This window comes from Erpetoichthys calabaricus, chromosome 5 (genome assembly GCF_900747795.2).
Source record: "Erpetoichthys calabaricus chromosome 5, fErpCal1.3, whole genome shotgun sequence".
Lineage (NCBI taxonomy): Eukaryota > Metazoa > Chordata > Cladistia > Polypteriformes > Polypteridae > Erpetoichthys > Erpetoichthys calabaricus.
This window is the reverse complement of record NC_041398.2, coordinates 245015860-245034499: the sequence shown is the minus strand read 5'-3', so window position 1 is coordinate 245034499 and position 18640 is coordinate 245015860. Positions and strand designations below refer to the sequence as shown.

General features: G+C 38.1%; 1 protein-coding gene across 2 annotated transcripts in view; it reads left to right on the top strand.

The window, feature by feature from the left end:
* The window catches only part of smad1 (SMAD family member 1), a 121216-nt gene that overhangs the window by 73409 nt on the left and 29167 nt on the right, over positions 1-18640 (top strand). For both annotated transcript variants that reach the window (XM_028802726.2, XM_028802727.2), the window contains one exon: positions 13855-14127. In XM_028802726.2, the coding sequence (XP_028658559.1) occupies positions 13855-14127 (273 nt within the window). The remainder of the gene's footprint in view (positions 1-13854; positions 14128-18640) is intronic.

Below are 18640 nucleotides of genomic sequence, written 5' to 3'. Positions count from 1 at the left end.
AATTTTTGACTGTCTTTTAATACTGTGTAAGCATACATATTAACACATGTGCAATTAAACGTGTGCATTTACGGGGTGGTTTCTCAGGCTTAAAAGCTCACCTTTTATCAAACGCAGGAACTAAGGTAACTGACGTTGTTCACTGTCTTTTAATACTGTGTAACCATACATATTAACACATGTGCAATTAAACGTGTGCATTTACGGGGTGATTTCTCAGGCTTAAAAGCTCGCCTTTTACTAAAAAGGTAAATGCAAAACTATTTTCAATCAGTTTATTGAAACGCTCCCGTTAAGGATTGCAATAACATATTCGCGAGATAAAAGAACGAAGTAGGGGGAAATGGAGGAAGAGCCGGAAACAGCAAAGAGCAAAAAATTAATTAAACAATTGAGAACGGAGCGAGTGAAGCATACAAGCATGTTCATAAGGGAAACAAAGCACGGTGTAAAACGTAAGTTTCAATTAAGTTTATAGAAACGCTCCCGCTGCGGATTGCAATAACATATTCGCGAGATAAAAGTTTAATGAGAAGACACGAGGTATAAACGAACCACACGCCGTGGCGTAACGTTAGGGGCAACAGTTTCAACCATTCTATGATCTGCTTCTCGCAACTGAAAGACGGCACATGGCGGATGTTAGCCGACTTGCTGACTGCAACGTTAGGGGCTTCAACTATGGCGCTCACGCCACATCTCAGTGCCAACACTTTCCAGGCTCTACTTAAAAGACACGCCCTCCTCACTGGACAGTTAAAAAGACCAATCAAACTAACGATGACATCAAGTATTACCCAATCAAAAGTAGGAAAGGAGGCTTCTTCATAAAATGCGTGTGGGATGATTTGCATGACACGCTGCTTTAAAAAAAAAATGATAAAAAAAATACGGGATAAATCCCGTCCAGTATTGATTCAAAACGGGACTCGCAATTTCATTCTCAAACGCGGCACGATTCCGTATTTTAAAGGACGGGTGGCAACCCTACAGTGCCAGGTAAGCACCCATACAATCAGATTGTGATTCAGACTAGGAATGCAATGAATGTAATTTCCCCGATCTACATACAAGGCGAAAGTCTTGCAACATTCAAAGATGAGTACTTATTAAGTACACCATGGCACATAAAAGAGCTTATGAAGCCTTGAACCGAAAAAAGCAAGATCTCAGAGATCGTAAAAAAAAAAAAGGAGGTAATGTCGTTTTACTCGCTGTACATTTTACTCAAACACTAGCAAAATACCCGCGCTTCGCAGCGGAGAAGTAGTGTATTAAAGAGGTTATGAAAAAAAAAGGAAACATTTTAAAAATAACGTAACATGATTGTCAATGTAATTGTGTTGTCATTGTTATAACTGTTGCTGTGTTTTTTATATATATATATATATATATATATATATATATATATATATATATATATATATATTATATATATATATTATATATATATAATATACACACACATAAGACTTACTGACTGAAACGGGCTTTCATTGACAATCATGTTACGTTATTTTTAAAATGTTTCCTTTTTTTTTCATAACCTCTTTAACACACTACTTCTCCGCTGCGAAGCGCGGGTATTTTGCTAGTATATATATATATATATATATATATATATATATATATACATATACACATACACACATACATGCAGTTTTAATAACACAGAAATCAATATAAACATTAACATCATTATCATATGAGAATATGAAGTAATATATAAGAAGCACTTTTCATATAAATATAAATTATTAAACAGTAAAATCTTCTTCTGTAATTTGCTACCGTGGCAATTTGTGTGTCTGTCCAGGATTTTAAATGACCTGTAGCTCGCAAACCGTTTCACCTATACACTTGAAATGTGGTACACATATAGTACGTCACGTCTACTATCCGCTTTATGGGTGATGATTGTTTTACTCTTTTTATCTTTATTTTATTTTATTGTAGAATCAACTCCTATCTGCGCACAGCAGGGCAGCCGTGGGCGGATGCGTATGGTGTATTCACTCCATGTTATCGTGCATTGCGCTGTCACTGGTATTTTGATAAAAGAATTTGAACAACATATAAGAAGCGTATAAATTATTAAACAGTAAAACATTAACATTTAAGAAGTAAAGTTACATGAAGTACTACTGCAGTGCCTTCGGGTATACCTCATTTTTTGTTTGCCCATTACATGCTTAAATGTATACATTTTTTGGTGCACCTACGTGAGAACACGCGACATATAACCGAGCGTGGGAGAAGCATGGATTTTAAACACGCGTTGAGTTCATCTGCTGGTCTCCCTCGTGGAATAACTGGTAATGTTTGACTAAAATCTACAGCGAGTAAAACGACATTACCTCCTATTTTTTTTTTTTACGATCTCTGAGATCTTGCTTTTTTCGGTTCAAGGCTTCATAAGCTCTTTTATGTTGTATGGTGTACTTATCCCAAACCATCATCTTTGAATGTTGCAAGACTTTCGCCTCGTATGTAGATCGGGGTAATTACATTCATTGCATTCCTAGTCTGAATCACAATGTGATTGTATGGGTGGTTACCTGGCCCTGTAGGGTTGCCACCCGTCCTTTAAAATACGGAATCGTGCCGCGTTTGAGAATGAAATTGCGCGTCCCGTTTTGAATCAATACTGGACGGGATTTATCCCGTATTTTTTTTATCATTTTTTTTTTAAAGCAGCGTCTCATGCAAATCATCCCACACGCATTTTATGAAGATGCCTCCTTTCCTACTTTGGATTGGGTAATACTTGATGTCATCGTTAGTTTGATTGGTGTTTTTAACTGTCCAGTGAGGAGGGCGTGTCTTTTAAGTACAGTCTGCAAAGTGTTGGCACTGAGATGTGGCGTCAGCGCCATAGTTGAAGCCCCTAACGTTGCGGTCAGCAAGTCGGCTAACATCCGCCATGTGCCGTCTTTCAGTTGCGAGAAGCAGATCATAGAATGGTTGAAACTGTTGCCCCTAACGTTGCGCCACGGCGTGTGGTTCGTTTATACCTCGTGTCTTCTCATTAAACTTTTATCTCGCGAATATGTTATTGCAATCCGCAGCGGGAGCGTTTCTATAAACTTAATTGAAACTTACGTTTTACACCGTGCTTTGTTTCCCTTATGAACATGCTTGTATGCTTAACTCGCTCCGTTTTCAATTGTTTAATTAATTTTTTGCTCTTCGCTGTTTGCGACTGTTCCTCCATTTCCCCCTACTTCGTTCTTTTATTTCGCGAATATGTTATTGCAATCCTTAACGGGAGCGTTTCAATAAACTGATTGAAAATAGTTTTGCATTTACCTTTTTAGTAAAAGGCGAGCTTTTAAGCCTGAGAAATCACCCCGTAAATGCACACGTTTAATTGCACATGTGTTAATATGTATGGTTACACAGTATTAAAAGACAGTGAACAACGTCAGTTACCTTTCTTCCCGCGTTTGATAAAAGGTGAGCTTTTAAGCCTGAGAAATCACCCCGTAAATGCACACGTTTAATTGCACATGTGTTAATATGTATGCTTACACAGTATTAAAAGACAGTCAAAAATTAACGTCATTTACCTTCGTTCCCGCGTGTGACTCGTGCTGTAAATGTCTTCCTTGTTTTTAGTTGACGTGATTACGTAGGAGGCGTGATGACGCGATACGTGACTCCGCCTCCTCCATTACAGTGTATGGACAAAAAATATGTTCCAGTTATGACCATTACGCTTTGAATTTCGAAATGAAACCTGCCTAACTTTTGTAAGTAAGCTGTAAGGAATGAGCCTGCCAAATTTCAGTCTTCCACCTACACGGGAAGTTGGAGAATTAGTGATGAGTGAGTCAGTGAGTCAGTCAGTCAGTCAGTGAGGGCTTTGCCTTTTATTATTATAGATTACCAGTTATTCCACGAGGGAGACCAGCAGATGAACTCAACGCGTGTTTAAAATCCATGCTTCTCCCACGCTTGGTTATATGTCGCGTGTTCTCAGGTAGGTACACCAAAAAATTTATACATTTAAGCATGTAATGGGCAAACAAAAAATGAGGTATACCCGAAGGCACTGCAGTAGTACTCAATGTAACTTTACTTCTTAAATGTTAATGTTTTACTGTTTAATAATTTATACGCTTCTTATATATTGTTCTAATTCTTTTATCAAAATACCAGTGACAGCGCAATGCACGATAACATGGAGTGAATACACCATACGCATCTGCCCACGGCCGCCCTGGTGTGCGCAGATAGGAGTTGATTCTAAAATAAAATAAACATAAAAAGAGTAATACAATCATCACCCATAAAGCGGATAGCGGACGTGACGTATTATATGTGTACCAGATTTCAAGTCAATAGGTGAAACGGTTTGCAAGCTACAGCTGATTTAAAATCCTGGACAGACCAACGAAAAGCCACGGTAGCAAATTATAGAAGAAGATTTTACTGTTTAATAATTTATATTTATATGAAATGTGCTTCTTATATATTACTTCATATTCTCATATGATAATGATGTTAATGTTGTTTATATTGATTTCTATGTTATTGTAAGTGCATCTATGTGTGTGTATGTATGTATGTATGTATGTATGTATGTATGTATGTATGTATGTGTATGTGTGTGTATATATATATATATATATATATATATATATATATATATATATATATATATATATATATATATATATAAAAAATCTATATATAAAAAATATATGTGTATATGTATATATAATATATCTGTATATGTGTGTATATGTGTGTGTATATGTGTATATGTATATATATATATATATATATATATATATATATATGACAGCAACACTCATAACAATGACAACACAATTACATTGACAATCATGTTACGTTATTTTTAAAATGTTTCCTTTACTTTTTCATAACCTCTTTAACACACTACTTCTCCGCTGCGAAGCGCGGGTATTTTGCTAGTTTAGTAATAAGATGTAAAAGACAAAGCAGCCAGAAGTTCTCCATCTAGCTGCTAGATCGTTTTCACTCATGCCTTTTTCATTAGTGGTCTTATTTGAAATATTCTGTAATACATAATGAAGGGTGCTAATTACTTTTGTCAGTTTTTCAAGTTATTTCAGAGACAATTTTGGGTTTTTCATTTTTCATGGATGGGTACCAACAAATTTGTCAGTGTCTCTAAATAATGTGTTATTGAATTGCCATGGACTTGCACCATGTAGTATCTCAGTTCAAACATTTGCTCTGTGTTAACTGCCAGTGAGTGGCCAGTCACAAACCGGCAACATCTAACTTGGAAGCGATCTTTTTGAGTGAACAACGGGAGTAACTCCATTAGTCAGCTGCACAGAAACCGTCTCTGAACACTGCAAGCGGTGCACTTCCTGTCGACAAGTTGATTTTTCTCTCTGTCAGCCCCCCACATTTTCTGCCCAGCATTGCCACTAAGTCACCCACCCAGAGTGCAAATCCCATTCTTGTCGCAAAGTGAATTGCTTTGCACTTGCACCATGACTTATCTCAGTTTGAAGGTTTGCATTGTGGTAAACTACCTGTGGTCAGTTGCAGACTGACAACATTGGTCTCGAAAGCAATCTACTCACGTTGGAACAAGCTTCTCTCTCTCTCTCTCTCTCTCTCTCTCTCTCTCTCTCTCTCTCTCTCTCTCTCTCTCTCAGTCAGCTTCCATCTTTTTGTGCAGCTTCTGAAGTCATTAAATATGTTCAGTGATGCCTCACCAATCAAAACACAGTGCTCACTACAGCCCAAGCTTTTTGCTTGTATTGGTGAAAATAACACTTAATTTCAAACCCATATTTCATGTTGCTTTCGGTGTCACTGAGATAAGCAAATGCATAAATAAGCAACAAAAACATTTTGTACTTTATGCTGAAATTTTTATTTGATTGTCATATTTCACAATATTTTCGGATCTTTATTTTTGTCCAGAATATTCCTCCTTAATAATCAGTTGTCTACCAGTGCCAATCAAATGATCCAATGGATTACAGGAACAAGAGCTTGTTCTAGTAAGGCAACTTTTGGTCAACTCACGCCTCTGTTCCGTCTAGTCACCTGGGCAATGTTAATCTAACTCTGTGATTTACATTGTCTAATTTCCTTTACCCTTGGATATTATAAAAGTGGTAAAGGAACAGGGCACCCCAATCCATTTCAGATTCAGACATGATTCTTAGGGGAAGTGTTCACGTCACTTAGATGCTTGTTTATTGTAATAGACAGGAAAATGAGAGGATCACCCAATGGGGAGAGATCAAGACGAGGAAGTCTGAGTGAGCAAAGCAGATATGACTAAGGAATTGCGAGAACTAACTTCAGCAATTACACATGTTCAAAGTAAAGTTTAGGAAGTATGCTTTATCGCTGTAGACCACAGGCAACAGTAAAGTATATACAGTTAATAACTATTATTTGGCTGATGCCTTTATCCAGGGCAACATTTGAGATAAAACTATTTACATTACTTTTATTTTTCTATTTGGAGCACATGCAGGTGAAGTGACTTTCTAATGGTCACACAGTGTCGGTAGTAGAATTTGAAGACAGAAGCTCAGGGTTCAAAGTCCAAAGCCTTAACAGCTATGCCACACTGCCTTCCCATGGTAACCTCTCTCTGAAGTTTGAGTAAGCAGCAACCACCTTTTTGCCTTTGTTAGGTTGTGAAAGTTGTGTGGTTTTGTCAGATTTCTACCAATCACCTGACGACTCCTCCATTTGCCCAATGCCACACATGCACTTGGGTAACATTTTTAAACCAAGTTTTCTCATTAGGGGGATATTTCTGGTGCCCACTCATTCTCATATTGTCTTTGAAATAAAATTACTAGTTAAAGCAGAGCAGGTTGCTTGTACAGTGATACATTTTCTAATGTATTTTTTGAATTCAGTGTTCATTGGTAATGTTAAGTTACTTCTAACAAAGTTGGGGATCATAAGCCTGATACTTCAGGAGTAAATCTTAAAAAAAAAAAAAAAAAAAAAAGCTTTTATTTTTATTTTTTGCATTTGTGTATGTTTGGTACATCATCTACAATTAAAGCTTTAGTGTTGCTCTGCAGTAATAACAGTATCTATGCGCTTAGTCTGTAAAACCGGACACTCCTAGTCACCTTTAATGTGTAGCTTGCAGTTCCCTGTTTCAGCAAAAATTGTTTTCTCTTCTGAGACCTGTTTGTATGCTGTTCTGTTTTTATTTTGCATTCTGATACTTTATTTATTGATATCGTTAGTTCCAGCTGTGCAAGAAAGAGAACAAATCACCAAGCTGACTGTGTAAAGTCAGTTTTTGTTTCAAGATGTGACCAAGCAGTGCATATGATGACTTGGGGGAAACTGCAGGAATAAATACCTGTCTTAAGTGCAAAGTAAGGCAGACTAATCATTTACTACAAGGAAGCTAGCTTGCAATTAAAGTTGTTCTTGGAGAGATTTAAAATACATGCTAGACTTTTTATTTTAACATGTGGCAGAAAATGGTAAGATTATACAACTGATTCTTCATTAATGTGGTGGTCAGCAGCATGTATGGAACAGAGTTCAGTTAGTATCCTTGAATATATCTATAGATGTGACTGCCTCATTTTCTTTTTGAGAAGTCTGTCACTGCCTGGAGCACTCTATTTTATTTTTATTTACATAAAATGTATATAAAATATATCTCCCTCTCTATCTCTGTGTATGTATGTGTATCTAGATAGATACTGTAGATATTCTATACATTGTATGTATGGGCAGATGAATACATTTTAACAGATGTTAACAACTTTAACTGTGAATTTAAACAGCATTCTTCCACTGATCTTGAGCTCTGGCAAGACATCACAGAAAATTATCAGTGGGGATAGAAAGTGGGGTTTTGTTGAATAATCAAATTTTTTTTGTGTGTGTGTGTGCCAAAAATTAGGGATAGGAGTGTTATACGGTATCATCTTTCCCAGCTGTGCCAAGTGGTGGGTCATTTCTGTACCTGACAAAGCTAAAGGCATCGCACAGTTTAATCTGTAGTAAAACAAACTTCAATTTTTAAACGTTTGATTGTAAAAGCAGAAGTATTTCTGCATATCAAGAGTGTGTTCAGAAAGGCATAGTTTCCCAATAACTTTGATAGCTGAAGAAATTAAAGTGTAAAAAAAAAAAAAAAAGTGCCTTCAGAAAGTTTTCAGACACCCTTTACTTTTTCACATTTCTTGTTGCAGCCTTGTGCCAAAATAATGTAAATTAATTTTTTCTCTCATCAAACACTCAATGCACAGAATGACAAAGCAAAAACTGGATTTTATCAATTTTTGAAAATGTAAAATTTTTAAAACAAATAATCACATTGACCCCAGTATTTACTCAGTACATACTATAGTTGAAGCACCTCTGGAAGTGATCACGGCCTGGAGTTTTCGTGGATACAACATGATAAGTTTAGGAATTTCTTCCAGATCCTCTTGAGCTCTATTAGTATGGATGGAAATCATCGGTGTGTGGCTATTGAAAGATCCCTCCAGAATGGTCGGAGGTGTTTTTTTTTTAACAACATTGGAGCATTTTGTCAAAGGAGTGCTCCATGAGTGAATTTGGATGTGTGAGTGGTGTTTCTTAAGAAACCAGATTTCTGCTTTTAAGCAGGTTGCTTATCCTGGTTTTGTGTGTACATATAAACACATTCATTGTCTTTTTACTAACCAAAAGTAGTAGTAAAAAAACATGGTTAGCAAGATGAAATTCAACCTTGAAAAACAAAGGAAAAAAACTAATGCACTACTTAAATTTGACTCATGTTATATACACTATAAAAAAAGTAAAAAGCACCGATAGCTTTCCAAAGAATTATAGCTGAGCCTTGTAGCTTTGATAGAGTTACAGCTCATAGAGAAACACTGCAAATGATTTTTTTTTTTTTTTTGCTGTCTGTAGTGAAGAAAACTGCCTTATCTTGAGAGAGTTAATTTTTTCAAATAAATTTATTTCTGAGCTCTGAAAGGTATGTATAATGTGTATACCAATTTTCATCAAAATCAAACATGGTGAAAGAAAAACGTTTTTTGTTAATATAATGATTTTAAAAGAAATGGCCCATATGATTTTACATTACAGGGAATCTTTGAACCCCAATCTGACCTTTTTATTTTTGAAGCATATGTATTCAGACTTTTTGAATTTATTATGAAGATGCCCCAGTTCTCATATGTCATTATGTCTCATGGTGAAAAATAAAGTCACTGTTTGAATTAACCACATCACTTGTGCAAATTGGATGTGTCTCTAACTTGGCAATTGGATTTTCCAGTCAAGCTGGTAAAAGAAAAATTAGAGTGGATAAGATAGAGATATACCATCTTATTAATGACTGAGTTGAAATATGAGCAGCTGCTAATGTTTTTTTAATAGTGAAGGTGAAATTGTTTTTCTATAATGCAAGTACTTTTTATATCCCTTTATCTACCAGACTGGCATATACAGTATAGTCATCATGTATGTGTATATTTTATTTTAGGGGAGTCAAACTCAGTTTTACTGAGGTCCAAAAATAAAACTTTGTATACCCAGAGTGGGCCAACATATATTTTTGAACTGCCACCACTTTTACTTTATGACCAAAGACACACATGCACCTGTCTGCTTGTCAAAGCTGTATGTTCTACCTTGAGTCCCTGTTGGAACTGTGTTCTTTCTTTATCATCTTTTTCTTGGACATTGCAGTGGGTTAGTCGAGCTACCATTAGCCACATAACCAAAATCAGCACCCAGTGTCAAAAGTGAAGTAAATGTATGTGATCAAACACACGAACCACGTTTGAAGTTGGTCAGAAGTGGATCGTGATCCTATTTAAAATGGATGGAAATGCAAGTGCATTTTCTATTCACACATTGAGTCAGTGGAACAGGCAAAAGAACCAAATGGGATGGTGGCGGTTGTCAGATAAGCCTTGGAAAGGTAGAGAGCCGTGACACCTGTGCAAATTTAAAAAGCAAGAGGGCTGGCAGCAGTGGCATGTGAAACTACTGTCTCTTTCATGAAACTGTCACCTATTTGGTGAACACTAAAATTATTTACGCCAGTGGTTCTTTTTACTTTATTACAAGCAGATGGTTTCTGTTCTAAATACAGTTTTCTCACTATGGTGCACAGGTAAACACAAGTAGACCCTTGAGACGTAGTACAGTGTCATGCATACATGTAAATAATGTACAAATGGAATCTATGACACAATTACATGAGGGTCTTTGAGAATACTGACTGGGCAGTATGTAACATGTTTTGAATATTGATGAAATGAACCAAACTAAAAAGGTCCAAGGGCAGGACCTCGAATTGTTTTCAATGTTCAGTTATTTTATGTGGCGGCTAATTTTTACATGTACTTTTGCTAATTTTTAAAAATCTAATCAGATCCCTGTATTAGCATAAGAAACAGTTTGTCAAAGGCAGATTTGAGCTGTTTGTACGTCTGGGTAAATAGCTATTAGGGTTGTGTGGTATGCCAATATTAAAACATCTAATTTTTTTGGGTTATGGTACTAGCATTTTGTTAATTTTGATACCAAAATTTATTGGTGGCTAATGGTAGCTCTGTCGTTTATTAGCATGATTGTAACTGCCCACCTTAGTCCTGCTCTTCGATAAGTTTATGTACATTTAGCTCAGTTCACCAAGGAATAACCCACCCCTGCTCCTCCGCTCTTCAAACATGTACATTTTATTATAAACAAGCTGGAAACTCCCTCCCACACTCCTTGCTTTGTTTTGCCAGCAGAGAGGGGTGCAATGGTGTGGCAGAGCTGGTGTTAGGGCTAAGGAGTTATGTGCTATTTTCTTTTGCTTTTTTGTTGCCAGTACCAATTTCTGTAGGTTGGTGTTGATACCGAAGTCAAAATCTTATTACCGTTTCAACACTAACAGCTACAGAAGATCCTGACATTTAGAGGGACATCTTTTTGCAGATGATGTGGTCCTGATAGATAGATTGATAGATAGATACTTTATTAATGCCAATGGGAAATTCACATTCTCCAGTAGCAGCATAATGATACAATAAATAATATTAAATTAAAGAATGATAATAATGCAGGTGAAAAACAGACAATAACTTTGTATAATGTTAAATGTTAACGTTTACACCCCCGGGTGGAATTGAAGAGTCGCGTAGTTTGGGGGAAGAACGATCTCCTCAATCTGTCAGTGGAGCAGGACAGTGACATGATACTATTTAGTGGATGCAGTGGATTCTCCATAATTGATAGGAGCCTGCTGAGCGCCCTTCGCTCTGCCACAGATGTTAAACTGTCCAGCTCCATGCCAACAATAGAGCCTGCCTTCCTCACCAATTTGTCCAGGCGTGAGGCGTCTTTTTCCTCTTAATGCTGCCTCTTTGTTGGCTTCATTGAAATGGGAACTCCAGTACGCATTGGGGTGGTTTGTGACCGAGTGGGAAGCGGTAGGAATGAAGATCAGCACCTCATAAATCTGAGACAATGATCCTCAGTAGGAAAAAGGTGAACTATCCTTTCAGAGTTGGAGATGAGTTACTACCTCAAGTGGAGGAGTATAAGAAGCTCAGGGTCTTGTTCATGAGTGAGGGGTAAAGGGATGATGAGATTGACAAGTGGATTGGAGAGGTGAATAGAGTTATGTGGTCCCCATACCAATCTGTAGTGGGGAAAGGAGGAACTGAGTTGGAAGGTGAACCTGCAGATTTACCAGTCGATCTACATCCTCACCCTCGCCTATGGTAATGAGCTTTGAGAATGAGATTGTGAGTACAAGTGGCCGAAATGAGCTTACTTGATGGATTTTATTTCCCAGATGGCCTGAGAACGCCTTGGGATCCCACAGTAAGAGATGACAAGTGTGGCTGGGGAAAAGGAGGTATGTGCCTCACTGATAAGACTGTTGCTGCCACGACCCAGCTTTGGATATGCGGTGGAAAATGAATGATGACTTCTTGTAGTCCAGATGTTCCAAAACAACTATAGGTTTAAACTTTGGCCTCATTTCATGTATTTCAAGATTGAAGCCAAAGTTTAAAAAAAAAAAAAAAAAAAGTGATTGTAGATGGACAAATCCAAAGTGTTATGTATCTCCACTAAAACGTGACTGAATATTTAGTGGTATCAGATCAAATAGAATAATTGATAATTGCCTTTCTCTGCCCTTTTTATGCAGCTTAATAGAGAGATAAGTCTCCTTCCTCCAAAGACATGATTCCTTTGTTGCAGTTTGGTAAATATTGAATATGAAAGTGAAATGTTAGCATTGGCTAAGGCAGAAAAAACACCACAAACTGGGAACTTAATGTTAAAACTTAATGTTTGAAACTCTACTTGTATTTGATTGTTTCTAAAGTACAGAATTTTGTATTATTAGTTCATACTTTGTATACTGCTGAGGTTTTTCCATGTTTTTATAATGTATTTTATGTCATGTTGGTGTAATTTCAGCGCTTGTTAGTGTGAGAAGCATCCATTCAATGTGTGTATTTGCATTTTCATACGAATGCACTGTCTGGTGCATTAATTTTCCATCCTGAGCTACATTAGACATTTACGCACAAGTGGTAGAATATTTGTCTGTAGAAAATAATTGCCATTTTGGTTCCCACGCAAGTGTTACCATTTAAGGTGATATCTTAATACTCCACAGCTGGCTTAATGTTGTGCATTTAGGCTTATAGGGAATGAAATTTTGATAATCCAAGGCCTGATGTTTTAAATCCTATTGCACCATCAGAGTGCTTATTGGAAACCTCAAAGGCATAATAAGTTAAAAGAAGAAACTAATTAAAACTGACAGACATGTATTTACTAAAGAAATGCGCGGCACAGGGGAAGATTGATTTATTTCCGTTTAGGTTTCCAGCAAGTAAAATCTCCTTAGTGTTGTATTCTTTGTAGCTCAAGACAGTTGAGATGAACACCTCATAATTAGAGACCAAGCTATGCTTTTTCACCTGCAAAGTGTGGGATTTTCTATCAAAGTTCAGAGAGTTTCACTATTTGTCCGTCTGGCAGGATATGGCCTAAACTTTACTTCTACACATGAAAATGCATTTCTGTACCAAGTGTACAGTTAAGCGAGCCACAGATCTTATAGAGTAATCATGACAGTACAGATGCTTTATGGGATGCGAAGGTTTTGTGTTACCCTCGATCACCTGGCTGCTCAACGATCTCACCATCCGAGGCCAGCCAGGCCTTAAAACAAACTATCAATCTGTCTCAGATGTGGCAGAAAGGAGCAACCAGTCGTTTTGATTAAAGACGCATGACCTCAGTTGGGCTCCAAAATAGGGAATCTGAAGATTGGCAGACGCTGGAAGAGATGCTGGGACGCCAGACGTCCTATTTGAACCCTGCAGAGATCCTAGTGTGATAACTTACAAAACGTCAAGGAAGGGACATGCCCACTTGAAAACCCCATCAATCCCAACCAGTCTTCAATATCATTAACACCAAGATTATCTCTTGTAAGTCTTCACATAATGGATAGTAACCTCTTAACCTGTGTTTAATGTACCTTGATACTTATGGTAATTCTATCAAATGTGATACATTTTGAAATGCCCATATTTGTTTTTTAGCAGTTGATATCCCAACAAGATGTTTTTTGTATGTTTTCTAGAAAGAACTGTGAAAGTGTGGCAGTTGAAGGGTGCCATTTCATTTATTTCACACAGAATATACTTAATTCTTGTTTTAACACTGTGTATATATATATATGTATAATCTATTTTGAAATGTTTACCTTGAATCTCAAAGAAAATGTATATTTTTTTGATATTATGTATTGTAATATTCTATTGATGAAGCTCAGGAGTTAGGGAGTTAACTTTTTTCTTTTCTTTTTTTTCTTTTCCTCTTCAGTGCTCCCTCCTGTCCTAGTTCCTCGGCACAGTGAGTTTAATCCCCAGCACAGTCTCCTGGCACAGTTCCGAAACCTGGGACAGAATGAGCCACACATGCCACACAATGCAACCTTCCCAGATTCTTTCCCAGATTCTTTCCCTCAGGTCAACAGCCATCCGTTTCCCCATTCACCTAACAACAGCTACCCCAGCTCTCCAGGTGGTGGAAGCAGCAGTACCTTCCCACATTCTCCAACCAGCTCTGACCCAGGAAGCCCATTCCAAATTCCAGGTAATCTGCTAATGAGTAACATACTACTAGGTATGAATTAGCAAATGAAACATACTGAGATGTTGTATCTTTCCTGTGTGTGTGTGTGTGTGTGTGTTGATCTGCTTATGTTTACTTTAGGTCATGAATCAGTGTAGCTTTGAATGCAGGGAGGTTACATGTCTTAGATATTTCTGATATGAGCAGAAAAGTTTAGCTTTCATGTTTACCAATGAGTCTTTAGTAATTTTGTTTTTAGTTAAAAGTTCCTAATAATGTTTATGTAGTTGCTGTCAATGATACAGCCGCAAGCTCAAACTAAATATTCTAAGCACAAACTTTGTTTAATCTGCCTCTAAGAGCTCCAAAAATGTTTCACCTTGGGTAACCTAAATCTGTTGTAGTGTTGCTTACTATCTCAGTGGGTCATTTTGTCCCCATTTCATACTAACACTTTATAATTGCCTCTAGGTTTTGCATTTCACGTAGGAGTTTTCCATCTATTCATGCATTTTTCAACTCACTTGTACCATTTACTTAATTTTTTTCTTGCCTGGTTTTAATTTGGTTGCCTAATTATAAGTTCTTCTGTTTGGCAGATTTAGATCAAAGAAAGCAATTTAAACCAGGTATTGCAATGGGATCTTGAATCTATTGCTTATTTTTAAAGTACTTTTATAATCAAGTACTGTATGTAGAAAAGTTGTAGATTTTGATAAAACAATATAAAGAGTAGATTTTTCATATTATTGCCCTGAAAAAGTTGCTGAAGTTACCAGCATGTCTCTCTTTTTGTCTGTGTAGATATATCGGGAACTGAACAGGTTGATTTTTTTTTTTTTTTCATTACAATGGATGTAGTTCGGTGTGTATTTTTACAGTGGCTTCTACTTGATTTTGCTTGGTGTCTTGGAAATTTAGCAGAGTACAGTCTATATTACAGCCACTGTGTGTTTCTTTGGCCCTGTTGGATACACTATGACCCATTCTACATATTTGGTTAATAGCCATCTGTAGTGGTGATGAGTCACCTGCTGCCCAAGAAAATGCTCATTCATGCAATTTTCCAAGCTCTAAGGTAACACCAGGCTTTTTCTTTGGTGTCTGCAATACCTGTAAATAAAAAATTTTCATTCCCTTGCAAGTTTTCACATGTTGTTATACAATTTTTAATCACAATTAATTCAATTTTGCTTTTTTTTTTTGACACTGATTACAGAAAAATCCTTTAATGTCAAAGTAAAAACCAGCTTCTGCAAAGTGGTCAAAATTAATTACACATAATCAATACAAAATAGTTGATTATACTGTATAATTATGCAGCCTACAAAGATTTTTTTTTTTTTTTTTAAGAAGTCACAGAATTAGTTCAGTGGTGATCACCTGTCTGGAGTTTCAGCTGATTTTAGTCGAAATGCTCTTGTATTTAGAAGGTCCAGTTTGTTGTTCCTCGGTATGGTGGCCTGACATACATACACGATGGAGACTTATAAAGAATACTTCCGGCATCTAACTTCCTGAAAAGCACAAGTTGGATTATAGAGACAGGAAAATATCCAAGTCACTGAATACCAGTCATGAAGAAATGGAATACGTATGGCACAGCTGTACCTTTGCCTAGAGCAGGTCATCCATAAAATTTAAAAAATGAGTGAAGGAGGCCACTAAGAGACCTCTGAGAATTCTAAAGTAGTCACAAAGTGCAGTGGCTGAGATTGGAGAGACTGTGCAAACAATAACTGTACCACGGTGCTTCACCAGATGCAGCTTTATGGTAGATTGGAAAAGAGAAAAAAAACACACAGAACATGTTGGCTGCAGTTTGCCAGAAGGCACTGGAGAGACTGAAGTCAGCTGGAAGAAGGTTCTGTGGTCTCATGAAAACAAAATTGAGCTTTCTGGTTATCAGGAAAGTTTGAACACTGCAAATGATCAAAAACACACCATTCCCAGCTTGACGCATGGTGATAGCAGAATGCCATTCTGTACTTCTTCTCTGTAGCAGACCCTGGAAGCCTTGTGAGGGTAAAATAAATACAGCAGAGAAACTTGCACCTTCAGAAAATAGTTTTCTAGCAAAACAATAACCCGAGGCTTTGTAGCAGAACTATATGGTTATGACTTCAAAACAATTGTGTTAATATCCAGAAGTGGCCAAGGCAGAATCCAGATCTCAATTCAGTTGAGAATTTTTGGCTGGACTTGACAAAGGTGGCTCACTGTCAATCCTCATGCATCCCGATGGAGCCTGAACAGTTTTGCAAAGAAAAATTGAGGACAAATTAGTGTCTAGATGTGCAAAGCTAGTAGCGAGAGACCTGTGCACACAGGCTCAAGGCTGTTATGGCTGCCAATGGTGCATCTACTGAAAATTTCACAATCAAACACTAGTCGTACAATGTTTTTATGAAATGTACAAATGGAAAAGAGGGAGCTCACCCAAGGTGATTCGCTTTCTAAGGCTCTCCTCCACAATGCACAGGGCTCTGCAAAGCTGTCCCCTGCTGGTCAGATATCAGAACGTGCCTTCAGCTTTTATGTCTCTTGGATTTTTCCATTTGGTTGCTACTTTTCTTTCAGCAGGCCCCACTTGTAGCCATGAAATCCCTTGGGATGACTGCTGGATTGCTGTCCTCCTCCTTTGGGTTTTTTTTTTTTTTTCCCCCCTACCTATTTTCCTGGGCCTGATTTTAAATATACCGGAAGTCTCTTCAGTCACTCTAGAGTGGCCTACTCCATAAGAGAATGCACGTTCTTTTGCCGTGTCCAAAATGAATTCAAGTATGCACAGAAAATAAAAGGAAAAGAACTAAGTAATAAAAATACTATATGTAATAACTCTTTACATTTATGTAGAACTTTCCTTATTACTCAGAGCACATTACATAATGAGTGGGGAGCCACTTCAACCATCACCAGTGTGCAGCATCTACCTGGATGATGTGACAGCAGCTATTTTTGCTCCAGTACACTCACTACACATTGGCGGTTAGATGGTGAAGTGGTGAGAGACAGTTGGCCAATTACAGACAGGGGATGATTAAGGGGCCAGAATGACTATGCCATGGTGGGCAATTTATCCAGGACATCAGGATAAACCCTACACTTTAATGAAGAATGCCCAGGGATTCTTCCTGACTACAGAAAGTCAGGACTTCAATTTTACTTCTAGATAGATAGATAGATAGATACTTTATTAATCCCAAGGGGAAATTCATTTGATTTGTGAAAATCTGATGGATGGCGCCATTTTTACAACACATTGCCCCTGTCACTGCATTGACGATGCGTGTTCTCTTCAGACTCCCAACATCCTTATGGGAACCCTGATCCCAACACCGTCAGTAATGTCACCGAGTTGAGCTGACAAATGGGGACAAATCTCACATGAAGCCAGGGGATATTTCCAATAGTGAAAACGTGCTTTTATTAAATCAATCATATCAAAGTGCAATACTGCCGTGTCCAAAGTTCCATAAATCCGTAAAATAATGGTTCCGTGGTTAATATATGCAGTAGTTAAAACGCAGTCTCTCCTTACTCTCCAGCCCTCCTCCCATTGCACCTTCTGCTCCACGGAGAACCAGCAACCACGAGCTCCTTCAGTTAACCTTCGTCTTGGCCCCCTATCAAGATGTCACTGCCAGACCGGCAAGGTCAACTCTCCTCCCTCGATCCTTCGCGCACCCGCAGTCGCTCCTCGGATCCTTTGGGAAGGCACCTCTCCTGCTCACCCCACTCAGGCATACATTCAGTGGGGCGAACCAGCCCCCAGAGCGCATCAGCATAACGCTCCTTCGCAGGGCCCCAGCTCATGGCGTCTCCACCTTCCAGGTGTCTGAATCATCACCACCTGACTGCTGTTTTCCGAACTTTTACCGCATATGCTTTTCTCTCTCCATCAACCTTTCTTTTTCCTCCTCCACGATTTCTTCGATTTATATCCCCCTCCTCTCGTATACCTCCGTCTATATATACACACCTACGGGTGCCTCCGTGGGTGCAGCGCCTTAATTACATACCGCAGGGAGCCAATGCGGCAAACAAGAATGACCGTACCAACACGTGCAGGTGTGACTCGCTGTGATCACCTCATTAACTCCCTGCGGTCGTGCAGTCACGCCCACGGAGAACAGCGTGGCTATACCGATTGAAAAATGACCTTTTTTTTCGGAAGCCGTGGACCCGCTATACCACAATCCATGTTCAGACTAAAGGGTAAGAGACCCCTGCAGGCCTCTCCCTCACCTATTCCTGGTTGTTCTCCCTTCTAAGTACTGGCTGGACCTGAATATGCTTAAAATCAGGTGGATGGACCTGTTCTGAAGTGCATACCCACACGTGTACATGTTCATATATACTGTCCCTTTTCCCACACTTTATGTACTCATAGCTTAGTTACAGCATTATTGTGTCATCAAGATAGGTGCATCACATACTCATAAATGTTGCTAGTTTAGAATATTCTGGTACCAGGCCTAGTGCTACTTGTTCCAGTAAATCTTAACTCTTGTCAAGAAAGCTTCTACTTTTG